The following is an 18590-nucleotide window of genomic DNA, read 5'->3' as shown; positions in this document are numbered from 1 at the left end:
AGGAGGAGGAGGAGGAGGAGGAGGAGGAGGAGGAGGAGGACCTTGAAGTCTTGTAGGTTTTGTGAAAGGAAGAGGAAAAATAACCATTTCCTGTTCTGAGGTGAGAACAGAGAACCATGATCATTTCCTTGAAAGTGTGTGTGTGTGCATGTGTCTGCGTGTGTGTGTGTGTGTGTGTGTGTGTGCACTCATGTGCAAGTGTATGTGTGTGTGCATATGTATGAGTGTGCATATTATGAGCATGTGTGTGTTCTCATAAGTGTGTGCATATGAATACATTTGTGTGTGCATATGTGTGTGTGTGCGTGCTCACGAGTGTGTGCATATACTTATGCAAGAGACAGTGTGAGACATGTTCATTTACATTCAAGAGTACCACTCTGCTGAGCAGTAGTGGCACACGCCTTTAATCCCAGCACTTGGGAGGCAGAGGCAGGCAGATTTTTGAGTTTGAGGCCAGCCTGGTCTACAGAGTGAGTTCCAGGACAACCAGGTCTACACAGAGAAACCCTGCCCTGTCTTGAAAAACCAAAAGAAAAAAGGAAAAAATTAAAAAAGAGTACCATTCTATGCTATATACGTGACTGTGAGTTTTGTGTGTAAACATATAGATGCAGCTTGTGCAGATGTGGGTGCCAGTGAACACACTGATTCAAGGTAAGAATCGTATCACATTATTGTGAGCAAGGCACCCAAAAGTTCTGGAGAGCTACTTGTCTAGCTCCCGACACTGCCCATACACCCCTTTTCAGGAGAGGCAGAGCCTATGGTGACATTTCCAGGTAGAGATTTAATTATTGCTTTTAGTGTTGGGAACTTATCTCCAGGCAGTAGGGGGCAGCAGGGGCAAAGAAGGCTAATCAGCCTTGGGTGGGGCCAGCGGGCGGACCTGCGGGCAGGAGGTTTTTAAAGCACCTGCCCCACCTGTAGGTGAGTAGTGTGGGAGGACTAGCCGCTCCTTCAGCGCTCTGCCAGCGTACTGAGTGGCAGTTTCCTGGAGCTGTTCTGTTCCTTCGGGAGTGCAGCAGATCCCGTTCAGAACCTATTGCCAAGAGCCCTGAGCAGGTGATGGCACAGACCAGGGATTAGTCTATGAATGGGTACCAGTCTGAAAATAGGTTTGGAGTGCTAGAAAAAGCCATCGGTGGGTACTGAAGAATCTGAGATTGGTTTAGAAAGAGGATTAGGAAAGACAGGGGTCAGGCAAGGGTGTTGAGTGGTCTGGAGTGTGGGATCAGGCTTGTAATACCTGCGTGGGAATCTGGGGATAGTAAGACCTGAGAACTAGTATAGGTGGGCATACGTGTCAGCATAAGAACTGGAAAAAGTTCTGAGATATTAGAGTCCAGATGCGAGGGAAATTTGATGAGAAATAACAAGATGTTGGACTCAAAAAAAAAAAAAAAAAAAAAAGCCAGCGCAGGGCGGGCAAGAGGGAGGTAAGGCCCTAATTTTTGCATTCTGTTTCCCAGGACCCATCATGCAGTGCTTCAAATTCATTAAGGTCATGATGTTCCTCTTCAATCTACTCATCTTTGTAAGTATGGCGGTTGTGGGTTTCCTGGGGTTCCTTACGAACGCAGGTCACAGTCTGAACAGAGGCCAGGCTGTAGAGTGGGACACTATGTACCCAGACTCTGCCCTGTAAACTTTCCTATGGGAGAAGGAAGCAGAGGCCCTTCCCAGGTGCTGATTCCTGATCCCACTAACAACCTGGCTGCCACACAGAAGTTTGGGTGAAGATGGGGAAGGTTAGGGATGGAGAAGCTTAAGTTTCTCACCTCCCTTCCAGGAAGGATCATTCTGGGGCAGGGTCTGCTAGAAGGAATGATTGCCCCCCCCCCTTTTTTTTTAAATAGGCATTCACGATTCAGAGAGGTAAGGGGATCTGCTTAAGTTTATAGTGCAAAAGGCAATTCAGTGACCACCATGCTTTGAAAAAGCTGAGAATCCATGCCTCTTAGAGTTGACTCAATAAGTACGCATTGACTGGGCTGGCATTTAAGGGGCTGAGATTGTTGTTCAGTGGTAGAGCATTTGCTTAGCATGCATGAGTCCACAAACAAAAAGGAAAACATATTCATTGACTAGGACTCAGTGCTATGTGTTAGGGTAGAGCCAGGCCATTCACTGCCCTTGAGAGTCTCAGGTTCAGTAAATCAGATAGTCTGATCATTGTCAAAGAGGCTGATAATTGCTATATACACTGATAATTGCAAAGTGGTACTTTTAGATTTACCGTCAAGGCTAAGTAAGGGAGGTCCTGTAGGGGTTTGAATCCAGCCTAGTGGGAAAGTGCTTTCTGGAGGAAGTAGTTGAGGTTGAATATTTGCATGGGTGGGGAAGCCCTAAAGGGTGTAGGAAGGCCCAGAGGTAATGAAATTTGATATTGTTTAGAAAACCAGGAACAGATTATATAGGGCTTGTTTGAGAAGCTGAGCCATGAGGCCCAAACCCTGGAGATAGTGACAGAGATAAGAAGAAAGGGACACAGTAAACAAAGGTGGCAGAGGAGCGGTAAAACAAAGATGTCTTAGAAATGGTTTGAGCCATGTGGGGGGAAAGAAGAGGCCATCTGCTACACTCATGTGTACCCAATGGAGGTTCATCGGCATATGAAAGTCTGGTGCCTGTGAGCAGCCAATGAGGTCATAGGGGTGGGGTAGGACTCTGGCAACAGTAAGGGAAAGTCTGCCTTCCACCCCTGCTGTAGCCTTGCGAATATTATAGAACCCCTGGTCTCAAAGAAAGTCAGTTCTTGGAAACTGGAAGTATTAGAGATGAACAGAAAAATAGCCATGGTGACAGAGGCAAGGGACAGTGGGAAGGAAAGGAGGAAAAGAAGGGTGTTTAAAAACAGTGGTCAGGGGTGGTGGCACCAGAGAATAACAAGTGGGAGGGAAGAGAATAAAGACATGACGTGTGTACCAGTTTGGAGAAACTGGGCAAAGGGTAGGTAGTCTCTTTGACTCCAATGTGGTCTGCACCTTGGGCTTCCTTTGGCTGCCAAGAACTAGGTTTCATTCAGATAACTGAAGGAAATGCTAGAAATTCAGTAATTGGGAGAGCCAGGGCTCTGGCCTGATAGGGTTAAAGGCAAATCCAGTTTGGTTTCTGTCCTCTGTTGCCTAGGCCTTGCCAGACTGGGCAGAACAAGGTAGGAAAGCCAGGCTCCTTGAAATTTGACCCTGAAGGCTAGCAGCCCGGCTCTTTTGTCATTAAGCAAACATCCTGGGATATAGCCACAATATATATATATATATATATATATATATATATATATATATATATATATATCTTTATATGCCCGTGCCAGACTGGTTTCTTTAGTTCAGTGGGAGCTGGGCACAAGCCAGTGTCAGGCTGATTCATCTCCCAAAGACCTTGGGTCAGCACCTGTGGTACCCAGGCCCTCATTGAAGAGAAGCTGTAGTTGTGTTCTGTTTCTATGTGTCAGACAGTGGTCTGGGTGAAAAAGGAGCCCGACAGCTGATTCCACCCTGAAGGGGGACCAAAAGGGCCTCTGGGTGAATGAACCTCTCTCAACCTCAGCCCTGTTTCAAGGTCGCAAGCAGGTGTAAGCCTCACCCTGCTGTTGCTATAGTGACTATTGAGCCTGCTCAACACTACCACTGACTGCTTCCATGTAAAGGAGAAACAACCATTCTAGGCGCTCACAGCCCAGAATGAGAGAGACTGGACCCATTTTCATCCCTACCTATGTGGCAGGGCCCTGAGAACACTAAAAGGCAAGTGTTGTGTCTCCTCCCAGTCTGGGGATGTTTCTAGAAGCCCTGACCTCATGCTTATGGCCCCAGGTGAGCAAACGGGTGAATTCGTCATAAGTGTCCCAGCTTCATCTTCCTGGCACCTGTTAATGTCCCCCTCCACGCACAGTGGGTTGTTAGATTCCAAAGTCAAGGAGAGGTCAAGTTTCCTGATTTGATGGTGTAAAGGAGACCATTTGCTAGCAATGTTTCAAAACCTGATTTCTGTCCTCAGCTCTGTGGTGCAGCCCTGTTGGCTGTGGGAATCTGGGTGTCCGTCGATGGGACATCTTTCCTGAAAGTCTTTGGATCACTATCATCGAGTGCCATGCAGTTTGTCAACGTGGGTTACTTCCTCATCGCCGCCGGCGCTGTGCTCTTTATTCTTGGGTTCCTGGGCTGCTACGGAGCTCACTCTGAGAACAAGTGTGTGCTCATGATGGTGTGTTGGATCCAGCTCCCGAGCCTCTGGGGTCCCAAAACCCGCCTCTGGATTGTGGGAGCCTCACCGTGGGGGAACCCCTGCCTCTTATGTGTGTAGGGCAAGGAGGGTGTGTTGTCCTAAAACGTGTTTTACTGTTTCCGTTCAGTTCTTTTCCATCCTCCTCCTCATCTTCATCGCCGAGATCGCAGGTGCTGTGGTTGCTCTGGTGTACACCACAATGGTGAGGCACTGGGATGGGGCAAAGGGAGAGAAACTGAGCAAAGTCCTGAGGGTTGGTGGTGGGCTGTGAATGGCTACTCTCCCTACCTGTCTCTTAATATCGGCCTGACCCATCCAGGCTGAACAATTACTGACAATTCTGGTGGTGCCTGCAATCGAAAAAGACTATGGCTACCAGACTGATTTCACCCAAGTGTGGAACACTACAATGGAAGAGGTAAGGTGGGCTGGGAGGATTTGGAAACAGAGAGGGAGAAAGGCAAGGAACAATCAATCACCAATCCCATTTTGTCTGCAGCTGCATTGCTGTGGCTTCAACAACTACACAGATTTTAATGCCTCACGTTTCGTCAAAGAGAATAAAGTCTTCCCCTCTCCCTGTTGTGCCAACCCTGGCAACCATACAGTTGAACCATGCACCGAGGATAAGGCCGAGAGTATGGAGGTACAGGTAAGTGATGGCATGGGACAGGTATGTGATGGCATGGTACAGGTAAGTGATGGCATGGTACAGGTAAGTGATGGCATGGGATTGTCTTGAGACAGGGCTTCTCTGTGTAGCTCTGGCTGTCCTGGAGCTTGTTGTGTAGACCAGGCTGGGCTTGAACTAACAGAGGTCTGCCTGCCTCTGCCTCCTGTGTGCCGCCACCACCCAGCACCAGTTTGATTGCTTTAATGACTTTACAGTAAGTAGTAGTAAGTGTGCTGGAGGTAGGGCATTGCCAGCTATAAATACTCTCTCCTCTCTCCAAGGGTTGTTTCAAAGAGATTCTGCATAGAATCAGAGCCAATGCAGTCACTGTGGGTGGTGTGGCAGTTGGAGTTGCGGCCCTAGAGGTAAGTCAGTATGAAGACTGGAACTGGGGTGTCTATCAGTTTCCACCTGACCTGTACAGATTAGCCCGTCTCCGAGGCTTCTTTAGAGGAAAAAGAACTCTAGTGTTTTCATTTCTGGAGCTGAGGACTGAACTTGGGGGCCTATGGGTGCCGGGCATGTCTCCTACCATTGAGAAAACAGTGCTTTGTGTAGGCTACTCAGGGCAGGCAAGAAATCAGTCCTTGAGGATCTCAATCATGTCCTTCCATGTCTCCCTGTTCCTCCCCATCAGCTGGCTGCCATGGTTGTATCCATGTATCTATACTGCAATCTGAAATAAGACTGCTTCTTCCTCCTGACTTGCTGCCGTCACATGGAAACCAGGAAGAGGCACTTGGCACAGCTAAGCAGCAGCAATGGGTGGAGATGAAATGTCATTTGGGCTGGAATGGATTTGCCTTTGCTGCTCAGGACTTTGGGCTAAATAGGGACTACCTTGTGGGCTTTGTCTGCCTTGTTCTTCCACTGGTGGGGTGAAGGGGACATTGGTCCCAGTCTCAGCGGCAGCCATGTCATGTCTGCCCATTTCCTGAAACTTGATGATCCTAGGACTCCACTAGTGGATGAAGGCACTTACAGCCTGGGCATTTCCTAACACTGTAAAGTCATAGAAGGAATGTATAGAAGGAACCTATAAACCAATGAAAATATTTCTAATTGGCCTGTGTATGCTTGGAGAGATGGGTCCTGATTGCCTAAGTTGCACTGACTTCTGTGAAGCTGGAGACTCAGCAGGGTGGGAGGGAAGGGACGTAGGTACCTGGTTCCAGCCTGGGAGGGAGAGTAAGAGTGTCCAAGAGTACACTGAGGAAGTGGGAGCTGCATTGGCCTACGTTTATGTACCATGAGGGCTTTGCGGTGAAAGTTCTCCCTCCTGGTGAAGGGCACTGGACTGGAAAGCTATGAAAATAACAAGCTCGTGCCAAGTCAGGGCTGTGTGGGTGGAGTCACTCGCGGGAGCCCTCCAGGAACTTAGATAAGTAGGTCTAAGCTATATGCCCTACTTTGGGGAGTCTCAAAATAATTTATTCTTTGGTGTTGGCATATCCATTGCTCTAAAGATCTGTATACTTTGTGGGGGTATGCATTTTATTGGGGGGCAACAGAGGAGGGGGCCTCTCCCATTAATGGGAGTATTCACAAGTTCTTCAGCAATTCCAGAGCTGTGCCCTAAGGGTAGCTGGACTTATCGGGTATGTTCCCATCATCTTCATCAGGAACTGGGCAGCTGAAGGGTGTGGCCTGCTTGATCATGGTGGCACAGATAATGCAGGGGCTGAGAGCATAATTATAGCACTCTGGCTCTTTCACCCAAGCATTCTTTTTCCTTTGTTTTTGAAAAAGAGGTCGTCAATGTGGTTCTGGTCATTCTAGATCCTGTTTTGTAGGCCAGGAAGGCCTCAAACTCAGAGATCTGCCTCAGAGGCCTCTACCTCTTGAATGCTGGGATTAAAGTTGTGCACCATCACACCTGGCCAAGATCTCACTTCTTTGTTGTTTCTGCTTAGAGATGGAGGGATCTCATACAGCCCAAACCGGCTTTGAACTTTCTATACAGCTGAGGATGACCCTGAATTCCTGCTTCGGTCTCCTAAGTGCTCGGTTTAGAGATATTTATCCATCACCATGACTGCTTTTAGGAGGTATTGGGGATCACACCCGACTTCATGTGTGCTAGGCAAACACACCACTATATACATCCCTAGTCTTTACCTAGTCCTTAACTGCCAGACTGGCTCCTGTAACTGGGTGGACCTTGCTTGACACAGTAACAGTCTAACCTGAAGAAACTGAACAGAATGCCTGAAAAAAAAAATCTAAATGTCTTTTTTAAAAAAATGCAGGACTTTGGTGGTGCACGCCTTTAACCGCAGCACCTGGGAGGCAGAAGCAGGCAGATCTCTGAGTCTGAGGCCAGCCTGGTCTACATAGTGAGTTCCAAGACAGCCAAGTCCTCTCAGGAAAACTCTGTCTCAGAAAAAAAGCCCATCAAAAAAACAAAACTTGAATGCCTCTGAACTTCCAAGCGGCAGCCTCCAGGGAAATGCTGTTGGTGCAGGACAGTGGCTGCCACCAGGCAAAGCCATTTTGACTATCTTCCCTCCTCCCTTCCCTTTGACATCCCTACCCCCCATCTGTTTCTATGGGCTTTTCCAGAGCAGCCCACAGCTATCACCCACCCACTTGTTGGGCCCAAAAAAGAACAGAGGCTTGGCCAGAGCCACACAGCTTCAGTGAAGCCTGACCAAGAATCTACTAGGATTCTAGATAGAGAACTAGTTGGCCTTCACCCTTTGCCAGCAAACTGTATCTCACACACAAACTCTATTCCTCCCACAGGTGCCTGTGTGGAAGCAGGAGGAGGACGGGGAGGAAGAGGATTTGTTTGTCCAGGGAGGGCTGCCACTTCACCACGGTCTAATTGTTTCTCCTGTGCCTACTTTGCCACCTGAAACTCTAGCTCTAATGAACACTGAAGGGGATCAGGGGGGTGACCAATGTCAAAGCCATATTCCATGATACTACTGCTGAGCTCTAGGCACCAGTAAGGGGCACCAGGACAGCAAAGATAAAGGGCAGGAATTCCAGTAAGTTCCCGTCCTTGGCAAGAGTTAGACCCTTTCTTACATTCTGATCCACTCAGGTCCTGATCTTAATCTTCAGAGCCTTAAAGGTCATGTTCCCCTGCCTTGGGCTATCTGACTCCCAAAGGACTATACTGTCTGGTTTTTGGTGATTAAATCAGACTTTCCTAGGCTCCTTTGAGTTACTAGCCTCTGATGAAAACCATGGACCTTTAATGCAGAAAAACATCCCTATATGGAATTCTGCACACAACCAATCCAGGTCACAGAAACCCTTGCTCCTGTATCTGCCTGCCCAGTATCTTCTCTCAAAATCATCTCCCACACTCCTGTGGCTGCCACTGTTTCTGGTCCAGTCACTTCCTGTCTCCACTATGGTTACCTCCAGAGCATTACCTCATCCACCCCGACTCGTCCTTTTTGGTCTCTCTTACCCACTTACTCCGTTTCTGGGGACAGGTGCTGGGCTCAGACAAACAAGGATAGAGCTAGCAGGATAGTTAACAGTGAGGAAGGGGTGTGAGATGGCTGCTTGGAGCTCAGGACCAAGTAGGCAAGGCATGTAAAGTCGGCTGGTACCAGGGTGGAACCCTTCTGAAACAAGACTTGAAGCTTGAGACTTGGGCATCCCCTGGTGGCCAAATGGCTTCACACAGAAGATAAACTATGGCAGACAGTTAAAACAAAAAAACAAAAAACCCCAAACACCTCACCATTTATCCAGTGATTCTCTCTCCCTCACCACCACGCCATACTCCCCACAAAACTATTACAAAATACACCCCCAGAGGTTTTCTTCTTTTTTAATCAATGACCATCTTTATCCAGCTTTGGAAATCTGGACAAAGAGAAGGCTAAGAGGAGGCCTGGTCCAGTGTCTAAAGGTCTCTGAGTGAGTCTGTCAGCACATGGACCTCACATGGGCCTGTCCATCAGTTGGGCACAGCAGTTTTCCTGAGTATGAGCCAGTCCCACCCTCAGGGCAGCATCCTGGTCCAGAGAGGAATAAAGGCCCCAGGTTGGGCCTACTCCCAAGGCCCCAGGACAGTCAATAAATAGTGGATCAGCTACCCAGGGATCCCAAAGAGGTCCTGGAACTCTCCTGCTCTTCTTTGACAAGGAAGTAAATAAATAGACCTTAAACTCAGGAATAGGGGTGTTGGAGCAGGGGATCCTTCCCCTTGTAGTTAGTAATTAAATTCCATGTTAAAAACAAGCCAGCCCTACCCCCTACCAGCATCTACTAAATCCTACAGGATAGGGCAACGGGCTAGCTTGTCTGGGGGTACACAGTACCCAGCCCTGCAGGGTCCTGGAGGAGGCTTCACGTTTGTTCAGCAGCCCCTGGGGCTCCTTCTTCCTTTGGGGGTGGCTCCAGGAAAATAGGGGTGACTGATGGTGGTTTCTTCACTCTGAAACATAACAGATGAACGGTACAGGGGAGAGGACATGCTTCAGTCCCAGGAGGCCATTTCCTAGGGCAGAACAGGGTGACTCACGAGTAAGGGGAGGCTGGGACCCCCACCACCAAAAAGTGGTTCTTCTTCCGAAATAATCTCCACAGGCCCCGGTGGTTGCCACGAACATCCAGGTCCCAAATATGGAGGCACTAGCAGGGATAGAGTAGGAGAGAGAGAGAGTCAGGAAGCCATGGAGATGATACCCTGAAGGCCTTGCAGAGCCTCACCCTTCAAGAGGAAGCATTGCCTGGACTATGGATTTGAGCAAGGGCTTAAAAGAGAGGTTCTTCTCGAAAAACCAAAAAAAAAAAAAAAAAGAGAGAGGTTCTCTTCAGCAGGGCAGTGGTGGCGCACACCTTTAGTCCTAGCACTTGGGAGGCAGAGGCAGGCAGATTTCTGAGTTCGAGGACAGCCTGGTCTACAGAGTGAGTTCCAGGACAGCCAGGGCTACACAGAGAAACCCTGCCTTGAAAAAACAAAACAAAACAAAACAAAAAAGAGAAAGAGGTTTTCTTCTTTGTTTTTTTTTGAGACAGGGTTTCTCTGTGTAGTCATAGGCTATTCTGGAACTCACTCTGTAGACCAAGGCTGGTCCTTGAATCAGAGATCTGCCTGCCTCTGCCTCCCAACTGCTGCATTAAAGGCCGGCACTACACCTGGCTAGGAAGTGAGATTCTGGAGTGTATGAGAGGTTCTGAGGTTGAAAATTCTCTAACAAGGACTCTTGCTAGCTGGGGCAGCACATGTTGATGAGGGTACTACTGAGGAAGGTGTAGCCTGAGGCACCTTGGCAAGCTGAGTCCAGGTGGTGAAGTCATCGTCTTTCTCCATTCGGATAAACGCCACATAGGTATGGCCCTCCGTGTCTGGCAGGAAGGAGTCTTCACAAGGGTCCTTGCTGTGGTCCAAAACCTCAGCCTCGCTGCATTGGGGTAGAAAAGTTAAGGCCGAAACAGGGCCTACTTCCTAGATGGGACACACAGGGCCCTGAGCTTGAGTTAATGCTCCCTGCCACCTTCTTTCAGTTCTTAATGTCTGTACCAGAGCACACTGGTTTCTATTTTCTATAGTGCCCATTAATGGTGGCACCAAGAGAGCTAGATTCCTTACTCCCTTTCAGGCATCCCAATTGCCCTAGGCCATACCTGAGCAGTCTGTGAATTTCCACTTCATAAGCTTCTTTCTTCAGACTGAAGGGGAGGGAGAGACAAATCAGGAGGAGAGGCCCTCGGGTCCATGGAAAGGAATGAGCAGGGCAAAGGGTCACACGGGGAAAAGGTACAGCAGGGTGAGGCAAATGCCCAAGGCCCCAGACAGGAAAGGACTAGCAAGGACTGGCCAGCAAGCCTTAGATACCCACCCTTAGCCTGCTGCCAGTCTCTACCTGTCTACATTCCTGAGCTGGACACCTGGAACTGTGTTGAACTTGTGCTTCTTGAAGTAGGCCTCCTGAAACAGAAATGAGGACAGACGGCAAGGCTCTCTTGGTGTGGCCCACACTTGCTCACTGACCCAGGGCCCTCTGATTTGCCGTCTTTGGCAAGCTCATACTACCTTTAATTTGGTCTGGTCCCTTGGCTCAAGCTGCTGAACCATAAACTCGTCCTGTTCCCACCGGTTTTCCCTAGATATGCTACAGAGACTTAGAAGTAAAGAAATATGGAGGCAGGAGGGTCAGAAGTTCAAGACCAGTCTCAGGCTGAGCTACAAGAGACCCTGCCTGAAAAAACAAGGGGTAAGGATGTGTGTGTGTGTGTGTGTGTGTGTGTGTGTGTGTGCATGTGTGTGGAAGAGGGGGGAGGAAGGGGAGACGGAGAAAGAGACACCATTCGGTTGGATGTAGCCAATTGCAAAGATGGGTTAGAAGGAAGGAAACTGCTGATTCAGGTTCTATGAATGGCCTGAGGAAGCACTTGTCCTTCCTTGGTAAATAAGAAATATGGTAAATATTGGTAAATAAGGCTTTATTAGCTTCTCTTGCTTCTAGGAGGTTCTAAATTAAATATATCCCTTTCAGCTGTACTGTTTCAAATGCACTTTTTTTTTCTTTTTGTTTTTTTGAGATAGGGTTTCTCTGTGTAGCCCCGACTGTCCTGGAACTCACTCTGTAGACCAGGCTGGCTTCAAACTCACAGAGACCCACTTGCTTCTGCCTCCCAAATATTGGATTAAAGTCTTGTACCACCACCATCTAGCTTGATGCTGTTAGAGGCCCCAAGTTTGGTTCTCAGCACCCAGATGGTGGTTGACAACCATCTGTAACTCTGGTTACAGGAGACCCAGTGTCCTCTTCTAGATTCCTTAGCCATCAGACACAAACATGATACATGTACACACATGCAAGCAAAACACTCATATGTATAAAACAAATCATTTAAAAACGTGTTCAGGGGATGGAGAGATGACTCAGTGGTTAGGATCACTTGATATTTTTGCAGAAGATCAGAGGTCTAGTACCCAGCACCTACACGGTGGCTCACAATCTTGTAACTCCAGTCCCAGGGACATCTGATGCTCTCTTCTGACTTCCTCAGACCCAGGCTCACACACAGTGCACAGTCATAGACAAAAATAAAAAAATAAATCTAATTTTTTTTGTTTGTTTGTTTTTCAAGACGGGAAGTCTGGGATAACGTTGACCTCAGAGATCTGCCTACCTCTGCCTTCCAAGTGCTGGGAATAAAGGTGTTTTAACCTTTATTACCACCACCCCTAAATTTTTTGGTTTGTTTCAATTTCAGATCAAACCTTATAATGAGAGAAATAGTTCAAGAATTCTGAGTTTTTGTTGTTACTTTTTTGTTAGTCTGTATCCTTGAACTCACAGTCACCCTCCTGGCTCTGGGATTAGGACCAGCTGGCATTACTGTTGCTGGTTTTGTTTTCTGAGACAGCACCTCAGACTCATGCTCTTCCTGCCTCAGCTTCTCATGTACTGGAATCACAAGGTTGTGATATGCTGGGCCCTTGGCAGGCAGCATTTTTAATCCTCATTTTACAGATAGAGAAACTGGCAGAAACAGAACAATAACCTCCCTAAACTGATGTGGCTAGTATGTACCAAAAATAGGCTCCAGAGTCCATGTCCCTGACAACTAAGCCATATAGCAGCCTACATCCTAATTCCCCACTCACATGAAAGTAGCCGTTCATGTTGAGGCCGACGATGCCAAAGTGGTAGGATCGGGAAACATCCGGGATGATACACTCTCGGCCCCGGCGTTGCTCCGGCATCCGCATCCACATGTCCCAATCCCACAGCTGTGGTCACAAAACACTGTGAAGGCTACAAGTCTGAAATTGACAGGGATTCCAGCCCATTCACCCTACCCCTGCTGGGTACCTTTTCTGGTGTGGGCCACTTGGGCTCAAGCTCCTCCTTGTATAAAGATTTCCTGAGCACCCATCCTAGCCCAGGCATGGTCTCCACACGGTACAGTAGTGCTGGATCCTCAGCTGTGTGTTCATACCCCTAAGGACAAGGGCAACATAGGAGGCATTAGCCCCAGACCTTGACAGGTTCCCATGCTGATTAAGCCCTGGCCACCTAGGCTACCTGGTCATTCCAGGCAGAGATGCAGTACAGGCTGTCATCTTCCTCCAGCAGGTGGATGGACTGGCTCAGGAAACTGAGAAAGCCAGAGTTGAAGAGTTCAGAGAGGCAGCCCCAGATACACGATGATGTTGGAAGTGCAGGGCTGGTAGTCCCACTGTCTCCGTTCATCCTTTCCACCTTCTATACAAGCCCGCCCTCCTAGCTACACAAGCTCTCCCCCAACTTCTCAGCTCATTCAAAGCTCTCCAAGGCACCTCACCACATCCTTCAACTGTGGGCTACCCCGGTCACCTGAAAAAATCCACAGCAATGTCCAGGTCCTCTTCCAGAACCACAGCAAACTTGGCCTCCTACAGGGACAGGAGGGAACATCATGGTTCCAAGGAAGTTGCTCTTATTCCATGGATCTGTCTTCAGGCCTAGTGATCAGGCACTACCCACCCTAGCCTTCAGATCACAAGGGCAAGGCCCGGTGAGGGAAGAGTTTTCATAACATCATTTCTCTCTAGAGACCCAAGGATTGTATCAGTGGTACTCACCGGAAACAGGTTGAAAGTGGCAGTGAGGCTGGCCTTGTAGTGCTAGGTGGGGAATTGGGCACATAAGACCTGAGGCAGGGGTGGGGCCAGGTATCTGCCCCCTCCACCCTTGCCAAGGAATACCTGGGACACACGGGCGTTCTTGATGCTGATAGGAGTATGCTGAATGCCTCTCAGACCAAACAGCGCCACCACATCCATTGGCTCCTGAGGGCACGGTCACCAGTCACTGTGTGTTACCGTCCCCACCTCTGCAGGCCCCAATGTGTCAAGCCTGTCATATTTCACAGCCCTCACTGATCACTGCTTTTTAGCACCCATAGGCTGTCGTCCTGGTCCACCTGAGGCCCCAGCCGCACTCACCTCATAGTAGCCATCAATGAAGACCGTTATCATCTGTGGAGAGACCCCTTGGGCTGAGAGCAGAGAGCGCAGCATCCTGAGGAGCCCAGGAAAGTAGATCAGGGCTCTTTCTCCTCTCAACTCACAACTCCCGTGTTCTTAAACAGGCCCATATGTTCTGTGTTTACCCACAGGCCTAGCATCTGCTGCCTTTTTGCCTCCTTTAACAGTTCCTTGTACAAGAAGTCGAGCTAAAGCACCACCCACTTCCTGAGCCCCCCTGTTCAGTGCTGAGTACAGCCCACTTCCAGGCTCACCTGTACAGGTAATTGGGCCGGTTCCCTGCAATGACAGCCACAGGCACATTGAGGACCTTATTGTCTGGAAGCTGTGTGAGAAACAGCTTTTAGCTTTCCTTCTTCCCCCTTCCAACTAGGATCTCCATTTAGGGAAGAATTCTCAGTGCAGTAAAGAGCCTCAGGGCTGATAGTGAAGGGACAAGGGTCTTCCTTGTTCTTGTCTTTCCACACACAGTCCACCCAGCCCTGGAAACAGTCTGTCCTAACCCCAACCTGTCTTCAGAGTTTAGTATACACACATCCTCAGCCCCTACCAAGTCAAGGTAGAGAAAACCTAAGTTGTGGATTGTTCCTAAGGCCTTTTGCTAAGCTGGGAAGGAGTCAAAACCTCACTGCTCCGACCCCACTTACTGGGTCAGGGCTGAACTCAATAGGCGTCGGGTCCTTGCAACTGCACACGCTCCCGTAGCCCTCCACTTTGCTGCAGAAGCGCCTGCGGCGGCGGTTCAACTCCGTATCTGCCCATTGACACTCAGCCTCTAGGGGAGGAAGCCAACAGGATGCTATGTTGGGGAAGCCCCAAGCACACAGGCAAGGAAAAACCAGCCTCAATGAGGATCCAAATGTCCATTCTCTGCTCAAACACTGCCGGAGCCCCGCCCCCCACTAAGCCCACCTTCAGCTGAGCTCAGTGGCACATCTGTCTTCAGCAGGACCGGGTCACCCCAGGAGGAGAGGGCAGGAGATTTAGAATGTTTCTCGCCAAGTACAGGACCTGGCCAAAGGCAGGAATGAGGGACACTGAAGGCCCAGCCTGGAGAATGGGGCTTCCTCCCAAATCCTCGCCTCTTTTCACTGACTCTGATCTACTCCCTTCCCACACCACCCTCTCTCCTATCATTCTTCTCCTCCCTTGATACTACAGGGTGGACAGCCTTGGTCCCCACACCTCCTTTTCGTCCCACGAAGGCCCAAGTGTCCCTCCAGCCAAGGGCAGGGCCTGCCTGACTTCCCAGGCTCCTCAGCAGAGCCTTTGCTGTGTCCTTGAGGTGGAAGGAGCCCTCATCCTGGAGGACCAAAACAGACAGTCATGATTTGTGTGGGCCCAGGAGACCTGGCCTCACTCAGTACTGGCTACGTTTCAAGCACTACATATAAAACCTTTTACGTAAGTCGACTCACTGACTCCAACAATACCCTTTGGTTACTCTCTTTCATAGACAAAAAAAGTATGAAAGGCTTAAGAGTCTGAGACTCATTCCAAGTCACTTAGATATTAAAAGTAAGTCCTTTACCCACGTGTCCGGCACCTGCGTCCTGCCACCTCTCCACACTCTTTCCCCACCCCTCTTTTCTTGTTCAACTTCACTGGCATCCTTGCTGTCCCTCAAGCTTGCCAGGCACTGGCCCACTTCAGGGTCTTTTGTGTTGGCCGTTTCAGAAGTTTCTTCCTAAGATAATTCTTCTTCCAGACAACTGTCTAGCCTACTTCTCTCTTCCTCCGGTCTTCTGCTCATCTCCTATTTCTCGAAGAGGTGTTCCCTCCCTAAAATGCAGCCCCACCATCCCCCCTCTTTACTGTCTTCTTCACCTGTCATTTCCTGACACTACTGGCTGAGCTGGCTGTTTTCATTGCTACCACTGAGATGTGAGCTCCGGGGAGGTAGGGAATCTGCCTTGTATTGTATCTTCAGCATCCAATGCTGCAGTACCTGGCACAGAGCTCAGAAACCGCTGAACTGATTACAAACAAAACAAAAACAAAAAGCTAGACTCAGACTGAAACTTGAGCCACCTTTCTCTAGACGTCCCGAGCACAACCAGAGCTAGGGGGACTCACTGACCTTCACTGTGCAGATCAGCACACGGCCAGGTGCCACCATGTTGAGGAACAGCACCATGGCCTCATCCTCATGAGGGGAGTATGTGTCAAACACACGCTTTGCCATCACGTGGCCCTGTCAGGAGCAAACCTCTTATGAGATGGGGTCACCAGCAAGGCGACCCTAGCTTCGGCCCTCGGGCTCTCCCATCCTTAAGCTCACCGTGGCTTGGTTGAGGACGATGACATGGATGCCTCGGCCCTGCTCCCGGGCCTCATCCTCTAGCACCTACACAGTGGCAGAAACAGAATCCAGCTATTCACCCTGGCGCTCACAGTGACTCCATCTTAGAAGCAGGAACCACACCAGCCTGGTGTATTATCACTGTCTATGGTTCTAACTCAGACTGAAGGCTGACTCTCCCAGAAAGCCTCCAGGGTACCCTCATCGGAAAAGGTTTTGTTGCTTTACAATCCACCTTTTAACACTTCCCTGGCACCAAGAGCCATGGACTGTCCCTGCTTAACTGCGCAGATCTCCTAACCCTCTACCAGTGAGCCTCTCTAGGAAGGGCAAGTCCCATTACCTCTAGGACCCCAGTGGCTGGCCCAAGGCTGAAGCCAAAGGGATGAGGAAGTGGTTACATAATAATAAGGGAGTTAGCTGCCGGCTAATGCCCCTGATCACTGCCAAGCCTTTGCCACACAGGCATTTCATAGACCGTTCACTCAATCCTAATAAGTCCAATCCAATAGGCAGAGGGCAGCGGTTCCCACCGTGCTCTGAATGGACTGAAGACACTGGTCCACTCACCGTAGTGCCATCCACCGCCACATACACTTTGCTTCTACTGGAGTACACTTCCACATCCAGCACCCGCCGGGGACTGCTGCCTCTGCGCCGAGGGGACTCCAGACGTCCTAGGGCCTCATCTGCAGAGGGAATTGTGACAGGCGTGGGTGATGACTCACTAGCAGAGTCACACTCTGTGGGATCTGCACGCCATTCCTGCCGTGAGACCCCAGGGTTCCCCCCCTCAGCCGGCCCCCACCATAGTCTTGTTCCGGTTCTGGGTCTTCATTGGCCTCGCTGATTGCTCTCCGAGTGTCCAGGATCAACTTGATGTTGACAATGACGGTCACCAGCAGGAAAAGCACAGCCCCTGTCTGAGTAGGAAAATGGGGGTGACTGCGGCAAGCCCTTTCCAGATCACAGAGGCCTTCTGAAAGTATGACCTTGGCTAGAGAGGACACAGGGACCTTGACTCTCCTCTTTCTGGTTCCCAATCGGGACACAGATTTGTGGCCGTCTCCCAGAGAATGTCCCCTTCCACCACCAGCCCTTTCCTACCCCATAGTCTTGTATTTTCCCATTGGAGTCCTTGACTTCCTTGGTCCCCTCCATAACTAGTTCCTTGAGAGGGATTTAGGACCCGAGAACCAGAGACACAGAAGAATGTAGGCCACACCGCCTGACAGTTGGTTGTCAGGGACAAAGCCTGACTGACCACACTTCTGGTTTCTGTTGGATGTCGAGGTCAGACTTGGGTTCTGATTCCAGAATCCTGGCTCTAAACCACTGCCTGAGAAGGCTGTAAGAGACAGGGAGGTTTCCCCTCCAGGAATTTGCTGCCTCTTCTTGGTAGCCAAGGTAGTTAGTTCCTAGTCTGTTCCTAGCGTAAAGTTAGGAAGCCAGCTTTGGGGACACGTGGGACCTCATTTACCTGACAGAATCTCCTCAGGGCCCGCTGGTTTGTCAGTTTATACTTCCAGGTGAGGTACCAGCTCCGTTTCTTCCTAGCCCCAAAGGGCTTGATGAGGGGACTGGGCTTCCAGTCATCCATACTGGATTAGGGAATCACCCCTGTCCCGGCCAGTCCATGACTTCAGGAATCTGAGGGGACTACAGAGTCACATAGAGTAAGACGTTTGTCCCAAAGCTTAATGCCTTCTGGAATGACTTCTCTCAGCAAACTGCTGAGCTGTGTGCCCTAAGCAACGTGGCTCAACTTCTCTGGGTCTGGCCAGAAAAATCTTTAGAGGAGTTGGATCACCTGAAAATTCCCTGGGGCTAGAGGAACTGTGTGCGGGATCAGGGCCTCCGCGGCGGAGGCCAGTAACTCAATCAACTCTTAACGATTCGTCAGTCCTTCAAAGGTCCAAATGCCAGTCCCTCCCAGCCCTTGGGTAGAACCGTAACAGCGACCTCCCGCGCCCCAATCCTCCACCCTCGCCCCATCCCATCTGGCTCGGCTCCTCTCCTCTCCGGGCTCTGGGAGGCCGGAAGGTTCAGAAGACCCACCCAGCCCGCATCACCTCTCTGAGACCCGCACTGGGAGGCACTTACGGCTCAGGGGCCCCGGGCCCCGCTCGGGCCGCGCTCGGGCCCGCACAGCTCGGCCCCGCGCGCCGCGGCCTCCGCGGCCTCCGCCTCCTCCATGCCTCTCGCGCCCCGCCCCGCCCCGGCCGGCCCGCCCCGCCGCTTCCGCCGCCGCCGCCGCGGGGTGAGAGGGCGGCGGGCGGCGCTTAGGGCGGCGGCCGCCGCGGCCGGGCGTCTGCCGCGAGAGGGGAGCCGGCGTGCTCTGCCTGGCCTGCAGGGCTGCGGCCGGCACGAGTGGACCCCGGGCGAGAGCACATCTCCGGCACCGCGGAGCCGGAGCTATCGGCTTTCCGGGACCT

At 50.3% G+C, this 18590-nt stretch overlaps 2 protein-coding genes across 3 annotated transcripts; one reads left to right on the top strand and one right to left on the bottom strand.

Moving 5' to 3' along the window:
• Window positions 1-932: 932 nt before the first annotated feature.
• Tspan1 (tetraspanin 1) lies at window positions 933-5974 on the top strand. Its single transcript, XM_021201179.1, has 8 exons — window positions 933-1065; window positions 1473-1537; window positions 4003-4209; window positions 4358-4432; window positions 4550-4648; window positions 4730-4882; window positions 5185-5268; window positions 5541-5974. The coding sequence occupies exons 2-8, from the start codon at window positions 1481-1483 to the stop codon at window positions 5586-5588; spliced, it is 723 nt and encodes a 240-aa protein (XP_021056838.1). The 5' UTR covers window positions 933-1065; window positions 1473-1480; the 3' UTR covers window positions 5589-5974.
• Window positions 5975-8680: 2706 nt separating this feature from the next.
• Window positions 8681-18340, bottom strand: Pomgnt1 (protein O-linked mannose N-acetylglucosaminyltransferase 1 (beta 1,2-)). Of its 2 annotated transcripts, XM_021199770.2 has the most exons (22): window positions 18259-18340; window positions 17636-17814; window positions 16964-17078; window positions 16726-16844; window positions 16135-16200; window positions 15934-16047; window positions 15039-15156; window positions 14766-14864; window positions 14501-14628; window positions 14108-14178; window positions 13812-13887; window positions 13572-13655; window positions 13449-13490; window positions 13201-13259; window positions 12910-12982; window positions 12697-12825; window positions 12489-12614; window positions 10738-10802; window positions 10499-10543; window positions 10140-10275; window positions 9393-9502; window positions 8681-9305 (listed from the first exon to the last, which is right to left on the bottom strand). In XM_021199770.2, exons 2-22 carry the CDS (start codon window positions 17753-17755, stop codon window positions 9218-9220), a joined length of 1983 nt encoding a protein of 660 aa, XP_021055429.1. In that variant the 5' UTR covers window positions 17756-17814; window positions 18259-18340; the 3' UTR covers window positions 8681-9217. The 2 variants fall into 2 exon arrangements, with proteins under 2 accessions (XP_021055429.1, XP_021055430.1); XM_021199771.2 differs by lacking the exons at window positions 17636-17814; window positions 18259-18340 and adding an exon at window positions 17263-17531.
• Window positions 18341-18590: the final 250 nt, after the last annotated feature.

This window comes from Mus pahari, chromosome 6, assembly GCF_900095145.1.
Source record: "Mus pahari chromosome 6, PAHARI_EIJ_v1.1, whole genome shotgun sequence".
In the NCBI taxonomy this organism is placed as follows: domain Eukaryota; kingdom Metazoa; phylum Chordata; class Mammalia; order Rodentia; family Muridae; genus Mus; species Mus pahari.
The sequence above is the reverse complement of the archived record's forward strand: the minus strand, read 5'-3'. Positions and strand labels throughout refer to the sequence as shown.

Bases quoted from the DNA above. Each gene is read 5' to 3' on its own strand.
- Pomgnt1 (XM_021199770.2), bottom strand. From the start codon at position 17,755: ATGGATGACTGGAAGCCCAGTCCCCTCATCAAGCCCTTTGGGGCTAGG. The intron at 14,865-15,038 runs GTGTGGGGACCA...GCCTTTGGCCAG, and splicing joins CTTCGTGGGACGAAAAGGAG to GTCCTGTACTTGGCGAGAAA. The intron at 13,888-14,107 runs GTGAGCCTGGAA...TGGGCTCCTCAG, and splicing joins CGGCCCAATTACCTGTACAG to GATGCTGCGCTCTCTGCTCT.
- Tspan1 (XM_021201179.1), top strand. From the start codon at position 1,481: ATGCAGTGCTTCAAATTCATTAAGGTCATGATGTTCCTCTTCAATCTA. The intron at 1,538-4,002 runs GTAAGTATGGCG...TTCTGTCCTCAG, and splicing joins TCTTCAATCTACTCATCTTT to CTCTGTGGTGCAGCCCTGTT. The intron at 5,269-5,540 runs GTAAGTCAGTAT...CCTCCCCATCAG, and splicing joins TTGGAGTTGCGGCCCTAGAG to CTGGCTGCCATGGTTGTATC.